Below are 20678 nucleotides of genomic sequence, written 5' to 3'. Positions count from 1 at the left end.
TTTTGTTCTAACTAAAATTCTGTATTGAATAGAAATGATGTCATTGTTGGCTCCATTTATTTCATCTTTCGATACTCCTTGACTCAGCAGTCACAGACACATTGCCTTCTGACTGGAGCCACAGGGCTTGCTGCTCTATTGTCATAACCATGTTTTTTCCTCCTCCAACCTAGAGGAGATCTAGAAACAACAAAAGCACCATATAAGACTGCTTGTTTTAATCCCAATCTGATTGACGGGCAGGACCTCGGGGGTCCCTTACTTTCATCTTTCACCTACCACTTCAGTGAGAGTCCAGGGAATCCATCTCCTACATCTGAACCCATCCCAAAAGGCTCTTAACATTTTTCTTCCAGAAAGACATGTCTCTTTCAGGATCTCATCTTTGTTGCCATAACTGTTGGGTCTGAGATTAAATTTTACCCCATTTATAAATGAATGAGTTAGCCTGTTACTGTTTTATGGATACTGGCAGAAGATACAAAACTCTTGGGTCAGAGACAAAGGACTACATTACTCACAGCACAGCAGGCTGCATGAGCATCATGTTTATGTAGGTTTCTCTTGCATTCAAGTCTTACAGGGGTGATTTGATGGATGATGTACCTGCAGTGGATTTGCATCACAGCTGAGGAACAACAGCCTGATAAATTATCTGTTTTCATAGCAGGCAGTAAGCAAATCTGCTTTTTGTCCCAACTTTGAACCTCATGTTTCAAAGTTGCTTGCTGCAAAAAGCAACCCTGAGAGATAGCCTGGGTAGAATGGTAAGGATCTTGCATTCTTGGTACAACCAACAAGAATTGCAGTGATTCTCAGTGTCCATGGTAGATTGACTCTCCCAACACCTACCTATCTATCTGTCACTCATTTACTTGCCACCTCTCAATTCCTGCCTATGTTTGGTCTACTTTTCCATTACAACATTCCCACCCAAAGTTTACTTATGCATGGCACCCTGTTCATTCTCTATGATTCAGGATCTTTAGCAATTATTCTTTATAAATCTTGCATCATTGATTTTCCACTGTATTCTAAATCATTCTAATCAGCTTGCCTATCTACCATCTGAAAAAAAATGCTCCTTAGAATGCACACACCTCGTCAGATATCCTCTTCTCTACTCCAACCTTCTCTAAAGAGATGTCTATACTTACTCTCTACTTTTTCACTTCCCAGTAACCTCCCCAATAAGGCAATTTTTTCTACTTCAGTGAAAGCTTCCCTGTCAACAATTTCCATTTGCTAATCTAAAGCTTAATTTTAAGTCCTCCTCTTAACTGGCCTCTCATTTATAGTTATTCTCTCTGATCTGCTGGATATAATTTATTTAACATCTGCCCCCTTCTTGTTCACTATCAGTGTATTGCTAGCATATCCTCTATTTTCCAGATTCTAAATGCTGGAGTCCCCTAGGATTCAGTCCTTAAACATATTTTTTCATCCCTTGGGAAATCTCATGTAATCTCTTGACTTTAACTTTTAGATAGATGTTTACAACATTTAAATTTTGGTCTCCAGCCGTAGCCTCTCTCTTGAACTTCCCTTAACTTTTGTATTTAGATAGCTAAAATGATTTTTAAACATAACATAGCCCAGGCAAAACTTTTTTATTTTTTTATCTTCATGAAATCCAAAACAAAAAATTAAGCTAAACCTAACAAACAAAATAATCACAAAACAAAACAAAAATTCACAAAATGACAATAATGACAAAAATACTTCTTCCTCATCTCAGTAAGTGGTAACAACATATTCACCCAGTTGGTCAGGCCATAAATTTAAAGCCATATTTGATTTCTCTCTTTCTTTAATATCCCACGTCTGATTCTTCCACACATTTTGTTGGCTTCTCCTTTAAGCTGTGTTTCAAGCATGATTATACTTCCCACCTCTACCATTTCTACTCTAGACCAAGCCACTGTCATGTCTCACCTCAACTACTGCAATAGCCTAATGTTTTGGTGTGTTTCCATTCTTGACTTCCTAAATCAGTTCTCCACACAGCTTTGGTAGTAACATAATATGCATCATATCATGTGAGTCTTCCATTCAAACAGTCCAGTGGTTCACATCATGTTCTCAATAAAACTTGTACTCCTTAACATATTCTTACAAGCCCTTGTATGATCTGTCCTTGGTTATCCTCTCCAAAATCACCTCCTGAGTCCTCACTCTCTTCACTTTTGCTAGGTTGGGGTCTTAAAGTTACTTGGTTAGGCCAAACTCATTTCTGCCTTGGGGGCTTTACATTTATTTTTCCCTTTACCTAGAAGACTACAGATTTTTGCATGGTCTTTCCTTCTTTTAAATCTTTAGTCAAAGACCACTTTTCCAGAGAGGTCTATCTAAACCTCCCACAAAAATGCCACCTCTCTCTGCACGCCAACACATACAATCACATGCTCTGTTTCCTTACCCTTATTAATTTCTTCATACTTATCATTGTGTGATCTTATGCACACACACAGACACACACACCCATTAATTTTTAAGCTCCCCTCTCTCAGTCCTTACTAGAATTGTCCACCATGAAATAGACTTTGAACATCTTGACTACGGTAGCTCCATGACCTAGCACAGTGCCTAGCCCATAACAGGAGGCCCAAACAATATTTCATGAATATAAAAATGCTGAAATTACTCAATTGAAGCTTGAGAGAAATCTCAGGACTCTCAGTTGTAAGCCTTGATCATTAACCCACATGTCAGGAAAACTTTTGCCCTTAGCAGCTAAAAACTTTAATAAGCCTTATGAAGATTCTTTCATTCTCCTAATCTAGATGTAACTAGATGAGCCTCAGAATTCTTGCTCTAATTATAGTGTATGCCACATTTTGATAAATTAAGTTTTCCATGCCACTTGACATATCATAATTTGAAAAATGTGTTCTCCTTATTTCAGATTGATCTTCCATTTTCAAGAGCATCTAACACCTTATCTTTAAGTTTCTCAGTTCCATTTTCTTCCTATCAAGAATCTAAAGATTTATTTTTTCAAAAATTCAAATATATTATATGAGCTTACATTTTTATGAGAAAGGCTTTTGTTAAACATGAAACCCTTTTTTATGATCTCTTTTTTTTTAATGGATCATGACAAATCTATAGGAGTTATTATTGGAATTGTGATTAGAATCATTTGTGCAATAAAGCACTTCCTAGCTTAAGGCAAAATTGGCTTAGCTGTACCCTGCTGTATCCTTCCGGCACTATCTTTGAGTCAAGTGTATGTTCTTAGTTAATTGGCTTATGACAAAAGTAATTTTGTCAGTTAGATGTTTCTGTAGAGCTGCCCTTGGTGAATTGGTGTCTTAAGACAGAGCCACAAGGTTTTGTTGACATGTAAGTTTTCTGATTGTTTTTTTTTCTGTTTTTACTTCATGACATCTCCCATAGTGTTTTAAAAAAGAGGAATTGTGGATAGAATAAGGCTATGTATGGGCAAGCCCTTTTTGGCACATGTGAAACCGTCAGTTCTTCAAGCATCAAACAATGATATAGATGCCAGCCAATTGTGTAAGATTTTTCAAATTCAATCAAACAAAATGTCCTGCTCTCCACAATCTAATTTTTCTTCAGATTGAATTTATAGTTTAGATCAAGATGGGTTTACTAGTACGTTTTCCCAGGTGGCTATATTGACTTCTGAAGGCTGCAGATTAATCTGATTTACTCCCATCTTTCTCCATTTTTTCCTCTCTTTTCTCTTCCTTGTTTGCTCTTACCCACTCTTTCTCTCAATTATAATGGTTCTTAATGAATTCATTATATAAAGGATTCTCAGATCCAAAACTCTATCAACCCCTTCCAACAAAAGGGAACTAGACCTACTTTTGATGCCTCTAAGATGCAACTATATAAATTTCAGACTTGTATTTTACTCCTCTCATGGTAGTCTGACCCCAATAAGGAAGAGGGTCTGAATGAAACATTTCATAAGTGTCACAGATAATCTACTGCTGAAGCTGTATATGTTTATTGCTTTTTCCAAAGAGTTTTCTTCAGAATTACCCCTTTCCAAATAAGAGTTTACTCTCTACTGATAAAACTGTAATCAAGATCTGGTTATTATTTCTTGTTAACATTTTATTGAAGTATTACACACAGAGAAGAGTGTACACATAATATATTTATAGCTCAATACATGTTTTATAAAGAGAACATGCTCATGTATCTAGTACCCAGAGCAAGATCATGGTTAAATGCATGCTACTTTCTTTTGAAGGAAATGACTAGTGCTAGTGTAGGTAGTAACAGAGGCAAAATTCAGTTCAATTGTCAAAACATTTTCAGATAATTAAAACTGTCTATAAATGAGACAAGCATCCTTGCAAAGAAGAAAGATTCTATGTGATTAGAATTGTTTGTGGATACGAAAGATGGAATTCTTGAGTTGTTGATTGGACTGGATGACTTCCTTGGGTCTTTCCAACCAAAAATGTCTGTAAAATCAAACTCTGAAGATCAATGTTCTAATGGTAACATCAAGGCAATTATAAACGTAAATAATAAAATAGTATTTTCTAAAAGTCAGTGAAGATGATACTTAGGAGATATTTAAAAACCATTTTTCTTTTCTTTTTCTTTTTTTTTTGAGATGGAGTCTCACTCTGTCACCCAAGCTGGAATGCAGTGGTGCGATCTCAGCTTGCTGCAAGCTTTGCCTCCTGGGTTCACGCCATTCTCCTGCCTCAGCCTCCCGAGTAGCTGGGACTACAGGCTCCCGCCACCATGCCCAGCTAACTTTTTGGATTTTCAGTAGAGACGGGGTTTCACCATGGTTAGCCAGGATAGTCTCAATCTCCTGACCTTGTGATCCTCCCGCCTTGGCCTCTCAAAGTGCTGGGACTACAGGAGTGAGCCACCAAGCCCAGCCCCTGCCAAAAAAAAAAAAAAAAATCGTTTTTCTAGCTCATTCAGTAAGTAAATTAAAAGAATGGTGGAATGGACTTTTTGCTTTCCATATCATAGACTGTTTTAAGTTAAGGATACTATAAGTGAAGTCTGGATGAAAGGTTATAATAAGTTTCATAAGATGGAAGATTTATATCTAAAGTTTGTTCCTTGCACTGGGTAAGTGCTGGCAAACAGTGAAATTATTACATGTCTTCCACTAATGATAACATAATTTTATTTTAGCACAAAGACATTACCTAGATAATTTCTGTAACAAAATTTTTATAACTGTTGCCCCCAAATTCAACAATTGAATTAAGATTTCATCTTTGTGCACTTTTTCGTGAGAAAGTTTGTTTCTTTCATATTCTTCAATACGTGACCATCTCACTTTGTGATTTAAATGTTTTAATTGCTGCAGTGATTTAATACGTAGAAAAAAAGAGGCAGATAAAGATAAAAAAGGTCTAAATTTTCTACTTAACACCTCGGTTCTGCAGAGCCCAAGGTGATTAAACTGAAGGCAAAATTCCTTTAGAGTCACCTATGAGACAATATTCTGGAATATCATCAAAAGTTTTGGCAGAGAATCATTTTTGGGGTGGGAGGTTAAACAGAGGCTAGGGCTTCAAAATTTATCTATTCATTTGAGCGAGTTTTAGCACCATTGACCTGGCCAAACTCCAACACAATTCATTATATTTTGCCTGTCTCAACCGCCCTTGAAATTCTAATGAGGCCCTATATTTCTTGTCTTAACCTACTTTCATAATATTGCTTGAAGCAGCCATCCAGCTGTGGTCATTCAGTTAAGAAGAATCTAGATTTATCTAGCAGCTAACAGTATCCAGTATCTCTGATTTCCCCACAGAAGCAGGAAGGTCAGTGAATTTGTTCCAGTGAAAAGATTTGAACAGCTTACACAAATAGGTAAGAAAATCCAAATAAGATAATCCAATTTCTCAAGCATTTCTCATAGTGCTCTTAGTAGGAAAAATGAGAGACACAAGCACCCAGCTGGGCACTTAACTTCAATCATAGTTAAATTTTGTAAAGCCCCCAAAAGGTAAAATACTACAAGAAATTAAAACACCAGGAAGCTCTACACCAAGATGCTTTCCCGATCATCTGAAGCCTTTTTTGCCTTTGAATTCTCATAGTTGGCTCTTGTGTGCTTTGATCCATCCTGTCTGAGCGCATCCCCATGCCAAATTACACAAAGCAGCCCAGCAGGACTGACAAGGCCCAGGAGCCAGTGCAAGTATGTCTGGCGCATCTCTCGTTGTTGAACTGTCCTTGTTGGTGAGGATTGTTTTTAGCACGCAAAGCGTGTCCTTAAAAGCAGTAGGAAGAGGGAAGGGATTCCTCAGCTCTTCATATGTTTTCTTTCATGACCCTGATATCTTATCTGACAACCATTCCCATTTGAATTATTACTCTTAGATCCTGAAAAATCATTCATTAATACCATCTTTGTGAGCTCTTTTAAGCAATACCATTCTAGGGCCTTCAGCCAGCTTCTATTAAATGGTCCCTCATTCTGGTTTACTCTCATTCTCTTCCTTTTAATATTTTAGCCTGTTCAGGCATTATGCATTGGGAGAATAAGATATTTTTTCAGTGATTTAAAGGAATATATGTAATAGAAAAATAAGAGGAGACTAGATTATTACTATACTTGAATCACCCAAATTGTCTGCATAATCCTCACTTACTTCATATCTCATAGGTAAATTCAAATTATAATAAACATGCTGACATAATCATCAGACATAGAATTCTCCTTTCAGTGGCACAGAATTAGTAATCATTTTCTTTAAGTCCTTACAGTGATATCTTACAAATATGTCCTCCATGAAGCATTCAGGCATCAATTTAATCTGCATATGTGTAACTAAACGTGATTCCTCAATGAACACAATTACTTTTGTTCTTTGTAGTAATTTCTCTCTATAATACACATAGTTTTGTCAAATTAAGAACCTATAGAAAATGATTAAAGACACAAGAGGTTACACATACAGTCTTCAATTTGACAGATGACAGCATAACTCATTGCAATAGTAATAATGAGTATTGTTCCTATCTTAATTTAATATGAAAACTTTCCACATCCTCTTAACTAACATGAAAAATTTCAGTAATTTACACACTGATTGGTGAATTCAACTACATACTAACCATTAAGATAGTTGACTTCCTTAAAAATGTAAGTTCTGTGCTCTTTATTGTGAGGGAGACAAATAATTTATGGATTTTAATGAGTAAACTCTTCCCTTGCAGATGTGTTTGATGCTTTCCAGATAGTCTCTCCTTCTTTAGGCTGGAAGAGGTTTGGCTCAGGATGTAATTTTCAAACACATAAGGTGTGCATAGCACTGTGCTGGGCAGTCCCTTAAGAAGCAAAGTGAGGAGAAACTGTGATGGTGATGGGGAGTAGGGACCGTGGATTCAGAATTCTTGGTGTAAAGGCCAATTATTAATATTATCTGTGTCCCTATATTTCTTCATATACAAAATATAGACAATAACAGTAACCTAACTTACAGGGTGGTTGGTAATAGGATAAATAAGTTAATATACACAAAATGCCTAGAACAGCACCTGGTGCAAAGAAAGCCCATTTGCCATCATTATATCAATGATTTGATGGCATTATATCTTTGCCATCAAAGAATGTATTTGCCATCATTATATATCCCCCTAGAGGGCAGGCACCTAGGGCTCATGACTGTATTTCCAATACCTTACACTGCTCCTGGAATAGACTTAATAACCAATAAAATGTGATAAATTCGTGATGAAGGAATAGATAAATGAGTTCTGTGAAAAAAAAAATCTTCTTTTTAATAATATACAGATACTTTAATTTTATAATTCATCCAGTAATTTATTTATTTATTGGAATAAAAAAAGGAAATCTCAGAAAAGATACTCTAATAATTATTCAAAGATAGCAAGACATTTTCCAAAGAAATATCTGGGTTTAAATCAGTCTGCTTTGAGTATCAAATAAATGTGTTTGCTCATTATATCCACCAGAAGCTGCAAAATAGAAAATATGCCCAAACTAAAATTGTCATTGAAAAAAATCAGACACATATATGTATCCAGATGTCCAATAACAAAAAACTCTGGTCACATATTCAGCAAAGATTTATTAGGAGCAGACTCTGTGCCAGGCACTGTTGCATGCCCTGAAAAAAGTAAGCAGACAATAATCCCTGCCTTTGTGTAATTTACAGTCTTGGGAAGGAAAGAGACAAGAAAGGCACACACATAAAAACTCACTTTTGGGGCATGTTTTGCAGCTCTTCTAACCTCACTGACCTCTCAGGATGCAGACCTGCTCCAAATCAATGATTCTATAGGAATTAGATTAAGGTTCTTCTAAAACAGAAGTATGAAATTGGTAACTGCCCTCAAAAATCACAGGTTAAAATTATTTGTGCTCTATTTTTGATGCAGAATTCTGGACCACTATTCCAGAATCACTCAAGGGCTTGAGTGGGCCCAGAGTTACATTTTAGAATTCTTGGCCCTCCTGTGCTATTTTCTTTCACCAGTTCACCCTTCATCCCATACATATCCCTGGTTTGGGATATATTTAGTCAAAACACAAGATGTCTATAACAGAGTTTCCATAGGAACTCAAACTAAAATTGTTGATATTGGGGAAAGCTAAAATAGGGATCATGCTAACAATTATTTACTCGAGATTTTCTAAGCTTCATCTCTGAATCGTCAGATAACCTCAAGCAGGATGCAACTGGACCCACTACCCTCTCCATTGCAAATGCCTTTACATGACTATGAATAAGTGTGCCTGGAGTTGGTCCTGAAGCAAGAATTAAGGAACTGTTACCTACAGGATTTCTCTACTTTTTCAATAGAACTGCTACTTAAGATACTCTGTTGAATTCTCAAATGTCACTTATACAAAGACCCTTTTCAGAAATTTCTGAGTTAAAAGTTGAAAGGAATGTCTTTTGACAACCTGATATGCAGCTTCCTTCTGTTGAACAATGTGACCTAAACAGACTCATGATATTTCTCTTTCTGTCTTGGCTACCATGAAGCTCGGAGTTCAGTTTTTCCCCCTCCATTCCAGTGTTTCCGGAGCTTTGGTTTTCTGGGATATTTTCTCTCTTCTTTATACATCTTCAACTCTATTAAACTGCCCTGGTATTTTTATTTTGTTTTACTGACTACCAGTTTAATTGAAACTCTGCCTTTTAATGTAAGCTACCACAAGTCCTTTGGGCAAATAAAGAGAATATATAAGCAAATAAATAATTATGAACAATGGCTACTGAGCCTTAAAACCAGCGGAAGGTTATAGGAGCTTTTTAATAGACTCAAATAAGTTTAATGCAGAAGTTACAACCTGAGGGCCTTGGGCCAGATTTCACCCTTGGATATGGTTGATTCAGCAGATGTAATAATTTTAAAAGAAAAATTAGTTACCCAAATCCTTAAGTTAGAAAATTTCCAATAAAAACCTGAATTGCTCACTTCTCTACTCTCTGTGCCAGACCTTGTTTTAATACTGAATCATCTAAAAAAAAATCCTCTAAAGTATCACCATTCTTATCATCCAAATCTCACAAATGAGGAAGCAAAGGCATAGAGAAGTTCAATAACTTATTTTACAGGCTCACACAGCTCGCAAATGGTAAAGCTGGAACCTAAACTTGGACCACCAGGCTCCAAACACTCCCAGGTGGTCATGCTGTTACCTGGAAAGAACGATCCAGAGGCCTGGACCCACATTTCCCCCTGACAACAATGGATCCACTTTCCAACCTGGCATCAATAGCTGGAACTGAAAACAGCGGGTCTCTTTCGACAGTCACCTGGTGTTTGCAAGCGTTTCTGTTTATGACCCTTGCCTTAATTCTAAGTTGAGAGCATATTATCCTAAGATGGGAGCTGCATCTTAAATGTATTTTCAACATCCTGTAGGTTTAGTCTTTGCTTGAAGTTAATTAACACTGATGAGTCCCACAGGTCTCTATAGCTTCCTGTGAAGTCCTCAACATTGACAATAAAATGACCAAATGAGAACCGAAATACATTTCACTGTAGCGCAGCCCATAAAAGCAGTTTTACCTAAATTATTCCCCAAAGCATTTCTCACTTAATTGTTTAGCATTTACGTGTAATAAGGACATGAATGACCACATTTGCATATTCGTACTGCTCATTTGCCCTGTGTGCTGTAGTCAGTGCTTTAGAAAGATATGCATGCCACCTGTTCTCTGTCAGTTATCTTTTCTCTCTGTTAAAGATTCTTGGATAGAAAAAAGTAAAACTAAAGCTAATCTCCTTCATTAAAGGTGGAGAGACTTTTAATAAAATGAGACTTGCTCTGCACTTCAGAGGACAGGCAGAAACCTTTGAAGGATTTTCTATCTGAGGAGTTTCCAGGGAGGAAAGGATATGATTTAGTCAGCTAGTCAGCTAAGCTCATTAATTCAGGTAACTTGTTTCTAAAAAAAGGGAATTTTCCTGTGAAATGCTGCTATTGCAAACCACCCTCCCCCAGCTCCTATCACAACTTCCAACCCTTGAGACAAGCCTGCTATTGTTAATTAGTCGCATTAGTTGTACAACTGTACGTTATCATTTGTTAAATTCGCCTTACTGATTCCCAAATTATATTTTCTTAAAAAGTAGTTGAGAATTGCTTTTCCAGAACAATATATCTTTTACAGAACAATGTAAATAGACAAATGAAGCATTTCTTGAAGCTGCTCTTTGGTATTCCCTTTGATATTCTATCAGGAAACTATATGTCTAATATGTAGGACTATATGTCTAATATGTAGGACTATATGTCTAATATGTAGGACTATATGTCTAATATGTAGGACTATATGACTAATATGTAGGATTTTAAATTGTGGAGTGGGAAGTAGGTTTTCAGCTTTTCTCTTCCTCCAGAGTCTTTCTCCTCATACTTCTCCTCCTGACTCTTCAGGGTGCTAAGTTCAATAGTACAAGTAATATATACATGTACAATATACAAGTAATAATAACATGCTAGAATATACATTATTGTTATACTGTTATATCCTTGTTATTATTAGTGTTATTATGATTACTATTATAATCTTTTGGTGATCTTTAATTCTGGATTGCAGGGCCAATAGAGAGAAAATAGCAAGAGTTGGAGGAGACTACTCAGAGGCAGTGGCAGGCATACTGAACACCTCAAGAGCTCCTAGAGCTGGCATTCATAATAATCACTTTAGGTATGAAATGAAATAGTTAACATTTAAGATTCTATTTTTAATGACCCAAAGATGATAGAGAAGAGTTCAGAGCTTTTAAAAAAGGAGTTAACAGCAATCGGGAATGGTTAAAAAACAATCTAAGAGCTTGAAATTGTAATTGAGTTAAATTCAATTACCTTGAAAATTCTCAAAAAAGGAACTATCCATTTCCCAGCAAAGTTGTTGATCTTTATGCTTCTAAAGCAATTTGTACAGGAATAAATTCTAACATTCACATGTCTAGGGGGTAAAACCGACATGCAAATGTTAGAATTTATTCCTGTACAAATTCCCCCAGTAGTGGGGGGTAAAACACTACCACTGGAACCGCATACCCCTGGATTGTGTTCACCAATGTTCAAATACCAGCTCTTGCCAGTTTCTTGCTATGTAACCAAGAACAGGTTACATAATTGTTCTGGCTAATAATGGATCTATTAATAAGGGATCAAATGATATGGTAAATGTACAGCTCCTAGAATACCCTGGCACACAGTAAGAGCTTTGAAAATATCTGTTATTATTAATCAACATCTTTGTATCTCTTCTCATACTCTTTAAGATTTAGAAACTCTTGAGATTTTTCAAACTTGTGAGGACCCAGTTACCAATCTCTCAGTCAAGTTAGATTGCAGACCAAAGACAGAGTCTCCCTTAGCAGAGCTAAAAGTCCCTTCATCTCTGCATGCAAAGTAGACAGCACTTCCCTGAATTCATATCTGTCATAGAACTTTAATTTAAAAAACAACATGATCTGCAAGTTGCATTAATTCATTTTTCCACGTTTTATTTCTCAGAATTTAATCACATGGTCAAAACTGGCTGCAAGAAATAATAGTCTATATCGTCTTACTATTGCCATCACGTGCTCCTCTTTAACTCTGGAGATTCCTTACACAATGTAAGAAGGGGAGAATAAATATGGGGGAAAATAAGCTGTCTCTCTTATGTTGAGTGTTATTGGATTCTGCCTTTGAAATATTTTGAGGGATATGATATTAAGCTCTCTCAAGAAAATCAGAGAGAATATTTTCCCTGCTTTATTATCCTAGTAACTGTCACTTGTTAATAGTTTTATAGTTATCATAAAAGGCAATTCCATCGTTATATCTGTGTTTTTCTATAGCGATGAATATTGCCTACTACAACTTCATTTGTTTACTTTCTCCATCCAAGTTAACGGTCTTCCCTGATAGAAAATTTAGATCACAAGTAGCTTGCTTTCTGTCACTCAAGAGTCGTCATCACTCCATTGGTCCTTGGCAGTAGAACTGTCATGTTCACATTCTTGTTCCTAATATAATCTTTTTTCTTTTTTTGAGACAGTCTCTCTCTGTTGCCCAGACTGGAGGGCAGTGGTGTGTTCTGGGCTCACTTCCACGTCCACCTCCCTGGTTCAAGCAATTCTCCTGCCTCAGCCTCTGGAAATATAATCTTTTTTTTTTTTGTTTGTTTTTTTTGTTTTNTTTCCTGTGCCTCTCCTACTCCCAACCAGGACCACAGAAGAAAGGGTCCTTCTTTTTCCTTGCTCAACTGCCCTGCCTCTTATGTGAGATGTCATCCCAAGAGAAGATTTAATCATCTAATTCTTGGTTTCTGTTGTCCCAATTTATGTTATTTACAGATTAAAAACCTGAAGTTTAGAAAGGTTATGTAACTAGCCTAAATCACATGTTAATAGCAGACCTGGGACAAATACAGTCCAGGCTCTAATAAATTTCTTTACAAAGAATAATTAGGTTTAATGACATGTTTGCTTCAGCATGCCTCTAAGTAGGAAAGATTATGACTGCCTGCACAGTCTGCTTGCAGAGGTTGCATGAATTCCTCTTGTCCGAAAATTTCTTCCACCAAGTTGGAGTACAGTAGTGTCTGATATACCACCACTAAGGCCCATATTTTAGGGCAGCGAAGGGAAGATTCTTTAGTTTATCACTGCAGAGATCTTTTTGGTTTGTTTTGTGATCAGTGGGCCTCAAGTGTAAACTACAACCCCAAATATAGTTATTTTAGGGATAAAGTATACTCAGAAATCCAGAAAGAGGCCAAATCATTATTCTATTAAGTAAGCCTGTCCTGAACTTTAAAAGTTGTGTATGAGTGTGTATGTGTGTGTGCATGTGTGTGTGTTTGTGAAATGTATAATTCTCATCTTCCATCTCTTCTGTCTTTTGAGCCTTAAGATGTTTCTTTTTCTTTTTTTCTCCTCCTCTATTTTGAAGAGTTTGTGGCAGGCAGATTTGGCCAGGATGACTCCACTGGATATGTTGTCTTTACTCTTGATGAGAGCTATGGAGACACCATCAGCCTCTCCATGTTTGTCCGAACACTTCAACCATCGGGCTTACTTCTAGCTTTGGAAAACAGCACTTATCAATATATCCGTGTCTGGCTAGAGCACGGCAGACTAGCAATGCTGACTCCAAACTCTCCCAAATTAGTAGTAAAATTTGTTCTTAATGATGGAAATGTCCACTTGATATCTTTGAAAATCAAGCCAAATAAAATTGAACTGTATCAATCTTCACAAAACCTAGGATTTATTTCTGCTTCTACGTGGAAAATCCAAAAGGGAGATGTCATCTACATTGGTGGCCTACCTGACAAGCAGGAGACTGAACTTAATGGTGGATTCTTCAAAGGCTGTATCCAAGATGTAAGACTAAACAACCAAAATCTGGAATTCTTTCCAAATTCAACAAATAATGTGTCTCTCAAACCAGTTCTTGTCAATGTAACCCAAGGCTGTCCTGGAGACAACAGCTGCAAGGTAATGATTACTCATACAAACTAGGTATATAATACATGTTAAACTTTTATTTTATTAAGAAGATAACTTAATAAAACCATTCTTTCTGTATAAAGATGATGTTACCCACCACCATAGAATGATATTTCATCTATATTTTTCCAACAAGACTGTGAAATTTACATTGAGGCATAGAAATGTGGCCTTGATCTTATTGGCATCATGATCCATTTAATTAACCAAAATAACTTCAGCTATAGACTTCTCTCACCCTCACAAAATCAAATTACTTAAGTATAATAATATTTCAATTCCTAAACTCCTAATGGCTCCCCAGAGGTTTAACTGAATTAACTCTTTTTGGATGATATTGTTAACTCTATTTTAAATGCCCAGCTACTATTGCTTTGAACTTTTATTAAGTCAGCAACAACAAGAGAAATCTGAGAGGTAATTTCCTTCTGGTAGTTGAAATCCTCTGAAATATAATTTCTCAAAGCCCATGCTTTACTTTAAATATTCTATGTACTCTTCTAAGAGCTGCTTAAATACAAGAACTTGTCAGCTCTGCATGACCTTTCAAAGGGAAAAAGGGAAATGCATTTCTATGTGTTGAACATTTGTTGAGCTCCAACTATGGCCCTCCACTAAGCTTGGTTCTAAATATACACAAATGAATTATTGTAACATTGTTATGGAACGTTTTCAATGAACTAGGCAGTATTTTACATGGCTTAATCTATTTAGTTCTATTGAAGGACTACAGTGGAAAGCAGGCATTGTTGTTGTCCCAATGTATGTTATTTACAGATAAAGTAACTGAAGTTTAGAAAGGTTATATAGGCCGGGCGCGGTGGCTCAAGCCTGTAATCCCAGCACTTTGGGAGGCCGAGACGGGCGGATCACGAGGTCAGGAGATCGAGACCATCCTGGCTAACACGGTGAAACCCCGTCTCTACTAAAAAATAAAAAAAAAATTAGCCGGGCGAGGTGGCGGGCGCCTGTAGTCCCAGCTACTCGGGAGGCTGAGGCAGGAGAATGGCGGGAACCCGGGAGGCGGAGCTTGCAGTGAGCTGAGATCCGGCCACTGCACTCCAGCCCGGGCGACAGAGCGAGACTCCGTCTCAAAAAAAAAAAAAAAAAAAAAAGAAAGGTTATATAATTAGCCTAAATCATATGTTAATAGTAGACCCGGGACAGAGACAGTCCATGCTCTAATAAATTTCTTTTTAAATACTTTCATTTTGAATACTTTTTGTGAGCAAGCTTGTGAAAACTCAAATAATAATACTATGTCTGTGATTCAGAGGCAGATCAGTGTGGGAAGGGCAATCACTGAGTTGGGATCCAGAGGACCTAGGTACCAAGTTTCACTGTTTTGCTTCTGTATAGGATCTTGGGCAACTGGAAACACCTTCTTTTTATCAAGTGTAAAACCAGGAGTAAGAATCCTTCCTCAAATGATAATTAGTGCATGTGAAAAGTGTCTGGTAATTTGTAAATTACAGAGGACGCTGCTATACTTGAAAAAATCCTCCCTGTGCTATAGATCAATTTTATATCTTTTTTCTCTCTCAGCCACCACTCTGCTCTTTTAGAAAGTAGTTGGTAATGGCAGTAGTCATTTTCATTCTATTTAGTTAACAATGGATATTAAAAGTTTAAAATGTAGAAATGCAGGGAAATTAGCATTTTAAAAATAACAGGTATGTGGTCTCACCTTCAACATTTTTCTATTTATTTGCCAGTGCTTTTTATACCTTTGATTTCTTTTCCCCTCAGTCCAACCCCTGTCGCAATGGAGGTGTTTGCCATTCCCTGTGGGATGACTTCTCCTGTTCCTGTCCTGCCCACACGAGTGGGAAAGCCTGTGAGGAGGTTCAGTGGTGTGGATTCAGCCCGTGTCCTCACGAAGCCCAGTGCCAGCCGGTGCTTCAAGGATTTGAATGTAGGTAGAGTTCAAACCTATCATCTCGCCAGTTAAATTGGGACATCTGAGTTGTTCCAAGAGCAAACACAGAAAAAGAGTATAGACAAAGCCAGCTTATTAAAATCTATGGTTGTTTCCCCTATGTGAGTAGGCTAATAAACCTGACTGGCCTCTTGCCTCATCCTGCCTTTGGTGGGTGTCTGGATAGGAAATGGAGGTCAGAGCAACACTAAACCTAGATGCTTAATCATTTAAAGCTGATTTCCTAAAGAAGAATTAGCAAGGTAGTATTTGACTTTCCTTCCCTCATTACTGGGAACACAGAATAAATATGTGCGTGTTACACATTGTCATTTATTAACTATGAGGCCTCAGGCAATTCATGTGATCTCCATCATCTAAAGCTTCCTCACCTGTGAAACAGAGAGAACAATTTCTACTTTTTCAGTTTCTTTGTGATGATTCTGTGACCTTATGTGTAAATAAACATGTTAGGCACTCAATGTTTGCTATGAGACTTTCCCTCATTGTGAAAGGTTTTCCTGTCCATCTTCTGCATTACAAAACACACTTTTCCAAATGTTAGCAATTTGAATACTATACAGTATTCACAATTTTGACACATCCACCCACTAACTATACTGTTATTTATATTCTGTCTTCTCACCTACTTCAAATAATGCACAGTCCAGTCTATAGCCAACCCTCTATGTTTGCACTGAATTCTAATTTCCTCCCCTTATTCAAAGATTGTGCTCCTAAAATTTTCTCTCACACACCAGTATCGATTTTTCCATCACTACAAAACATTTCCTTTGACACTCCCTCACTCCTATTCCTACCAGCTACCATTCCATTTCTCTGCCTTAAAGAATAGGGAGAAGAAAAACCCTCTAATGTGTTGTCTGCAATATGCTTCCAACATTATCACTCCATTCTCTCTTTTACACCATACAGTCAGGCCCACACACCACCACCTCCCTCCTGAACTCTGTTAACCCAGAGATTCACAGGTCACCTTTGTCACTTCATTTAGGTTTCTATACAAACATCCTCCAACTTGGCTTTGTTTTTATTAATATCTCTTATTGTTCCTTGATATTTTGTTACATGTGCATTGATATATTTGTCTATGATCTCTTTCATCATGAGAATATAAGCTTCACAAGGCAAGAAAATTTTCTATGTGGTTTCTTGCTAGTAAATATTTGTTAAATAAATTGATATTATTTTCTTCAAATTTACTTAATATTTTCACTTAACTACTGTGGACATTAAGTACATTATCTGCTTACTATAAAAAAAAATACATGCAGGATGCTGGATGCACGCCTATAATCCCAGCACTTTAGGAGGCAGAAGTGGGAGGATTGCTTGAGCCCAAGAATTTGAGTCTGCAGTAAGCCAGGATCACACCACTGCACTCCAGCCTGGGCAATAAAATAAGACCCTGTCTCAAAAAATAATAATAAAAAAAATAAAAATACTGCACTAATATAATGGAATGGAACTAGAGGATAGTTTGGCTTAAGGTCAGTAGCAATGACATGCTATCTAGCCTGGGCCCCCAAGTAACTGAGAAAAAGAGAAAAATGTATTTATTTTTATGTTTCTATACTTCAAAATCATATTATTTAAAAGACCTGTATGAAATACATTACACTGTATGTATACTTAGGGAAGTTTTCTAGAAAAATATGTGTACTTTTATGTTTCATATTTAAGAAATATGTACTACACATGTAGAGAAAACATGATGACTTGGCATAAAGAATGTAAATTGGTTTTTAATGAGGCACAAAATTTTAAATGATACTTTTTCATTATTCTACTTCTATTATTCTAAAATAATTTCTTAATTATTAGTTTTACTGTTGATCTTTTGATAGAAATACTAAAGTTGTTAGTCTCAGCTGTGTTCTACCTGGTGTCCGAATCGTTTTGAATATTTTCACAGGAAAAAGGAATAGGATTTCTAAAAACAGTAGCAGCCCCAAAACAATAGCCCTGATGCACACTGCTCTGCAATCTACACATCAAGCAGTTTAGGAGCTGGACAAACGTGTCAGAAAGAAGTGAAGTGAACCTTTACTGCTACAACATTGCCGATAGCAAAACAGTAGTAAGTCCAGCTCAGACACACCCAAAAAGTCCCAGTAGCATTTTTAAAGTATAGCTTAACTTAGTGAAGAGAGAAAACATAAATAAATAGGAGGTGTACAATAGGAATTATAAATCAATTTTCTAATTGATAGCTATTAACCCAGAATTCACTTTTACTACTCTATATAATTTTAATTTTATGTGATCTTATGACCCTATTATATTTTCTTTCCAAGGAAAATATATTGAAAAGATTAAGTCTAATGGAACAAGATACTCTTGAGAGTACAGCTGATACATTACCCTGAGTTTGCCTTTAGGGCTATAATCATCTCTATCTCCGTATCGTACCAAGATTTAAACATTTACAACTCACCTTAATTACAGGTGTGTTTATTATGGCACAGTTCCCCAAAGAAAAGGCGAAGTGCAAAAGTGGTTATGTATATCGTGGTTTTTACCCAGATCAGAAGACATGATTTCAGTGTGCTCAGCAGAGTTAATAAATATATTTATATAGCATTATAGACCATAGTCTTCATTTCAGAGTTGGAGAATTAATGAGATTTTTTCATTTTAACATTTACTTAAAAACATGTAATGAAACACTTGTTGCTCTTTTTTTCCCTAAATTCCCAACTCCAAAGCTGATTGAACACACACACACACACACACACACAGAGTAAAAAACAGTAAGATCAAGGTAATTGACTTATTTAATTAAGTCAAATAATACACTTGAATGATACACTGAAATTTTCTCCTGCTGTGGTTTCTAATCATTATCTCACTTTTCAGGATACAGGATGGAGTTATTTTCATAGAGTATTCATTTAATTCTGTTTACTGAGCACCTACTATACATCAGGGACACACAGGCACAGGCATAGGGATTTAGTGATAACCTAGGCAGGGAAGATCCTTGGTTTCATAAAGCTTACGTCCTAGTGCAGAAAGACAGTCAAGGAACAAGTCAACAAATAAACATAATTTTAAGTGGTAATGGGAGCTATGAAGAAAATTAAGCATAGACAGTGAATGCAGGAAGGCAGTTTTTTTAACTCGGATAGTCAGGGAAAGCTTCTCAGAGGAGGCGACATTTGAGGAGATATTAACACTCAGAAGAGCCAAGTATAAGAAGATCTGGGGAAATAGTATTCCAGATATAAGTAACAGCAAGCGTAGAAGGCCTGCGTTGGGAACAAGCTTGGTGTATCTTCAATGAATGGCGAAAAACTGTGGCTGTGGCATGTTAATGAGAAAGAGAGTGGTAGGAATTGGAATTGGAGAGTTAATCAGAGGTCAGATCATGTAGATGCTTTTTTTTTAACATGACAGAATTTTGTCATGAATTTTTTTTCTTTAAAAGAGAGACAGGGTCTTATTATGTTGTCCAGGATGGTCTCAAACTGCTGACTTCAAGCTATCTACCCTTCTCAGCCTCCCAGATAGCTGAGATTACACCCACAACTGACTCAGATCATGTACACTCTTGTGGTTATGTTTAGGATTTCTTTTTAGATGTGATGCTAACTAATGGAGTTTGACTAAGGAGTGGTTGTTATATTGATCTGCAGAGCAGCAGAAGCAGGGACACTAAGAAGTAATTAGTCTTAATGAAAGATGATGGTGGTTGGGTGTAGCGCCTGATAATGTAATCATAGTGTTTTCAGGTCATTTGCTACTGAAAAGTGTGACACAATAAGAATAGATAATTGGCCACTGCATTGAGTAGCGTGGAGGTCATTCATTATAACCATGAAAGTGGTTTTAGTGAAATGACTGGGACAAAAGCTTGAGTGGCATATATAAAAGAGAAAATGAGGAATGATAAAATGAGACAATGGGGATATAAAACTATTAGAAGTTTTGCTGGTAAAGAAAATCGACAAAAAAGCAGCAGGATTGGGGGATGTCAGGGTACTATTTTGCATGTATTTTTATTTTTTAAGATTAAAGCAATTGCACATATTTGTATATCGATGGGAAACAGCAAAATGGAAGGGGAAATTATTATGAAGGAAAGAAAAAGATTGCATAGAGAAATAATATGTTTAAAAGGTGAAAATCAGTAGGACCCAGGGCATAACTGGTAGAGTTGACATTGGTGGGAATACAGACAGTTCATCTATTACAGCAGGATAGAATACAGTGTGGATCCAAATAATATTGGGTTTACAGATTTGATGGATATCTGAGGTAGCTCTGTTTTCTCAAGAAAATATTATGTGAGATCATAAGCTGAGATAGAATTCGATATTTTAAGAGAGAGAACAAGTTGCTCGCTAATCGTCTTGCAGTATGGGGAAAAAGTTTGTAATAGAGAAATGCAATAGGATTGCCCAAAGTGCTGTGCTCACATATAGTGGGAGAGCAATTGATATGGTTGTATATGAAAGTACTTGGGTGTAGATACAGAATTTGCAGCTTGTTAAATAACTGGAGTTTTACCAGGTAAGTAAGTCAGTCACTTGAAATGCGACTTTTAACTGCCTACTCTTCAGCTTAATCAGAAGCCAGACTCCACGGTTAATTTTCTGTGTCACCAAGCTAGATTTGCGATTTCTTTTGGCTCAATTTATTTATGTGTAAAATGAATTATCAATGCTTTATTTGTGGGAGCAAATGCAAAATAAAAATTGGCATGTGTTAGGATTTCACTGGAAATGTATAGTTTTGGTTTTGCTACCAAACCATCCAGGTTTGACATTCTGGCTTT

At 36.6% G+C, this 20678-nt stretch overlaps 1 protein-coding gene across 1 annotated transcript in view; it reads left to right on the top strand.

Moving 5' to 3' along the window:
- CRB1 (crumbs 1, cell polarity complex component) overlaps positions 1-20678 on the top strand; it is a 150788-nt gene that overhangs the window by 86581 nt on the left and 43529 nt on the right. Inside the window, exons 6-8 of the mRNA XM_025397744.1 lie at positions 13400-13947; positions 15234-15368; positions 15709-15874. Of these exons, the coding sequence (XP_025253529.1) occupies positions 13400-13947; positions 15234-15368; positions 15709-15874 (849 nt within the window). The remainder of the gene's footprint in view (positions 1-13399; positions 13948-15233; positions 15369-15708; positions 15875-20678) is intronic.

Source organism: Theropithecus gelada, chromosome 1 (assembly GCF_003255815.1).
Source record: "Theropithecus gelada isolate Dixy chromosome 1, Tgel_1.0, whole genome shotgun sequence".
NCBI classification, from domain to species: Eukaryota; Metazoa; Chordata; class Mammalia; order Primates; family Cercopithecidae; genus Theropithecus; species Theropithecus gelada.
Note: the sequence above shows the minus strand (reverse complement) of the source record. Positions and strands in the feature narration are given on the sequence as shown.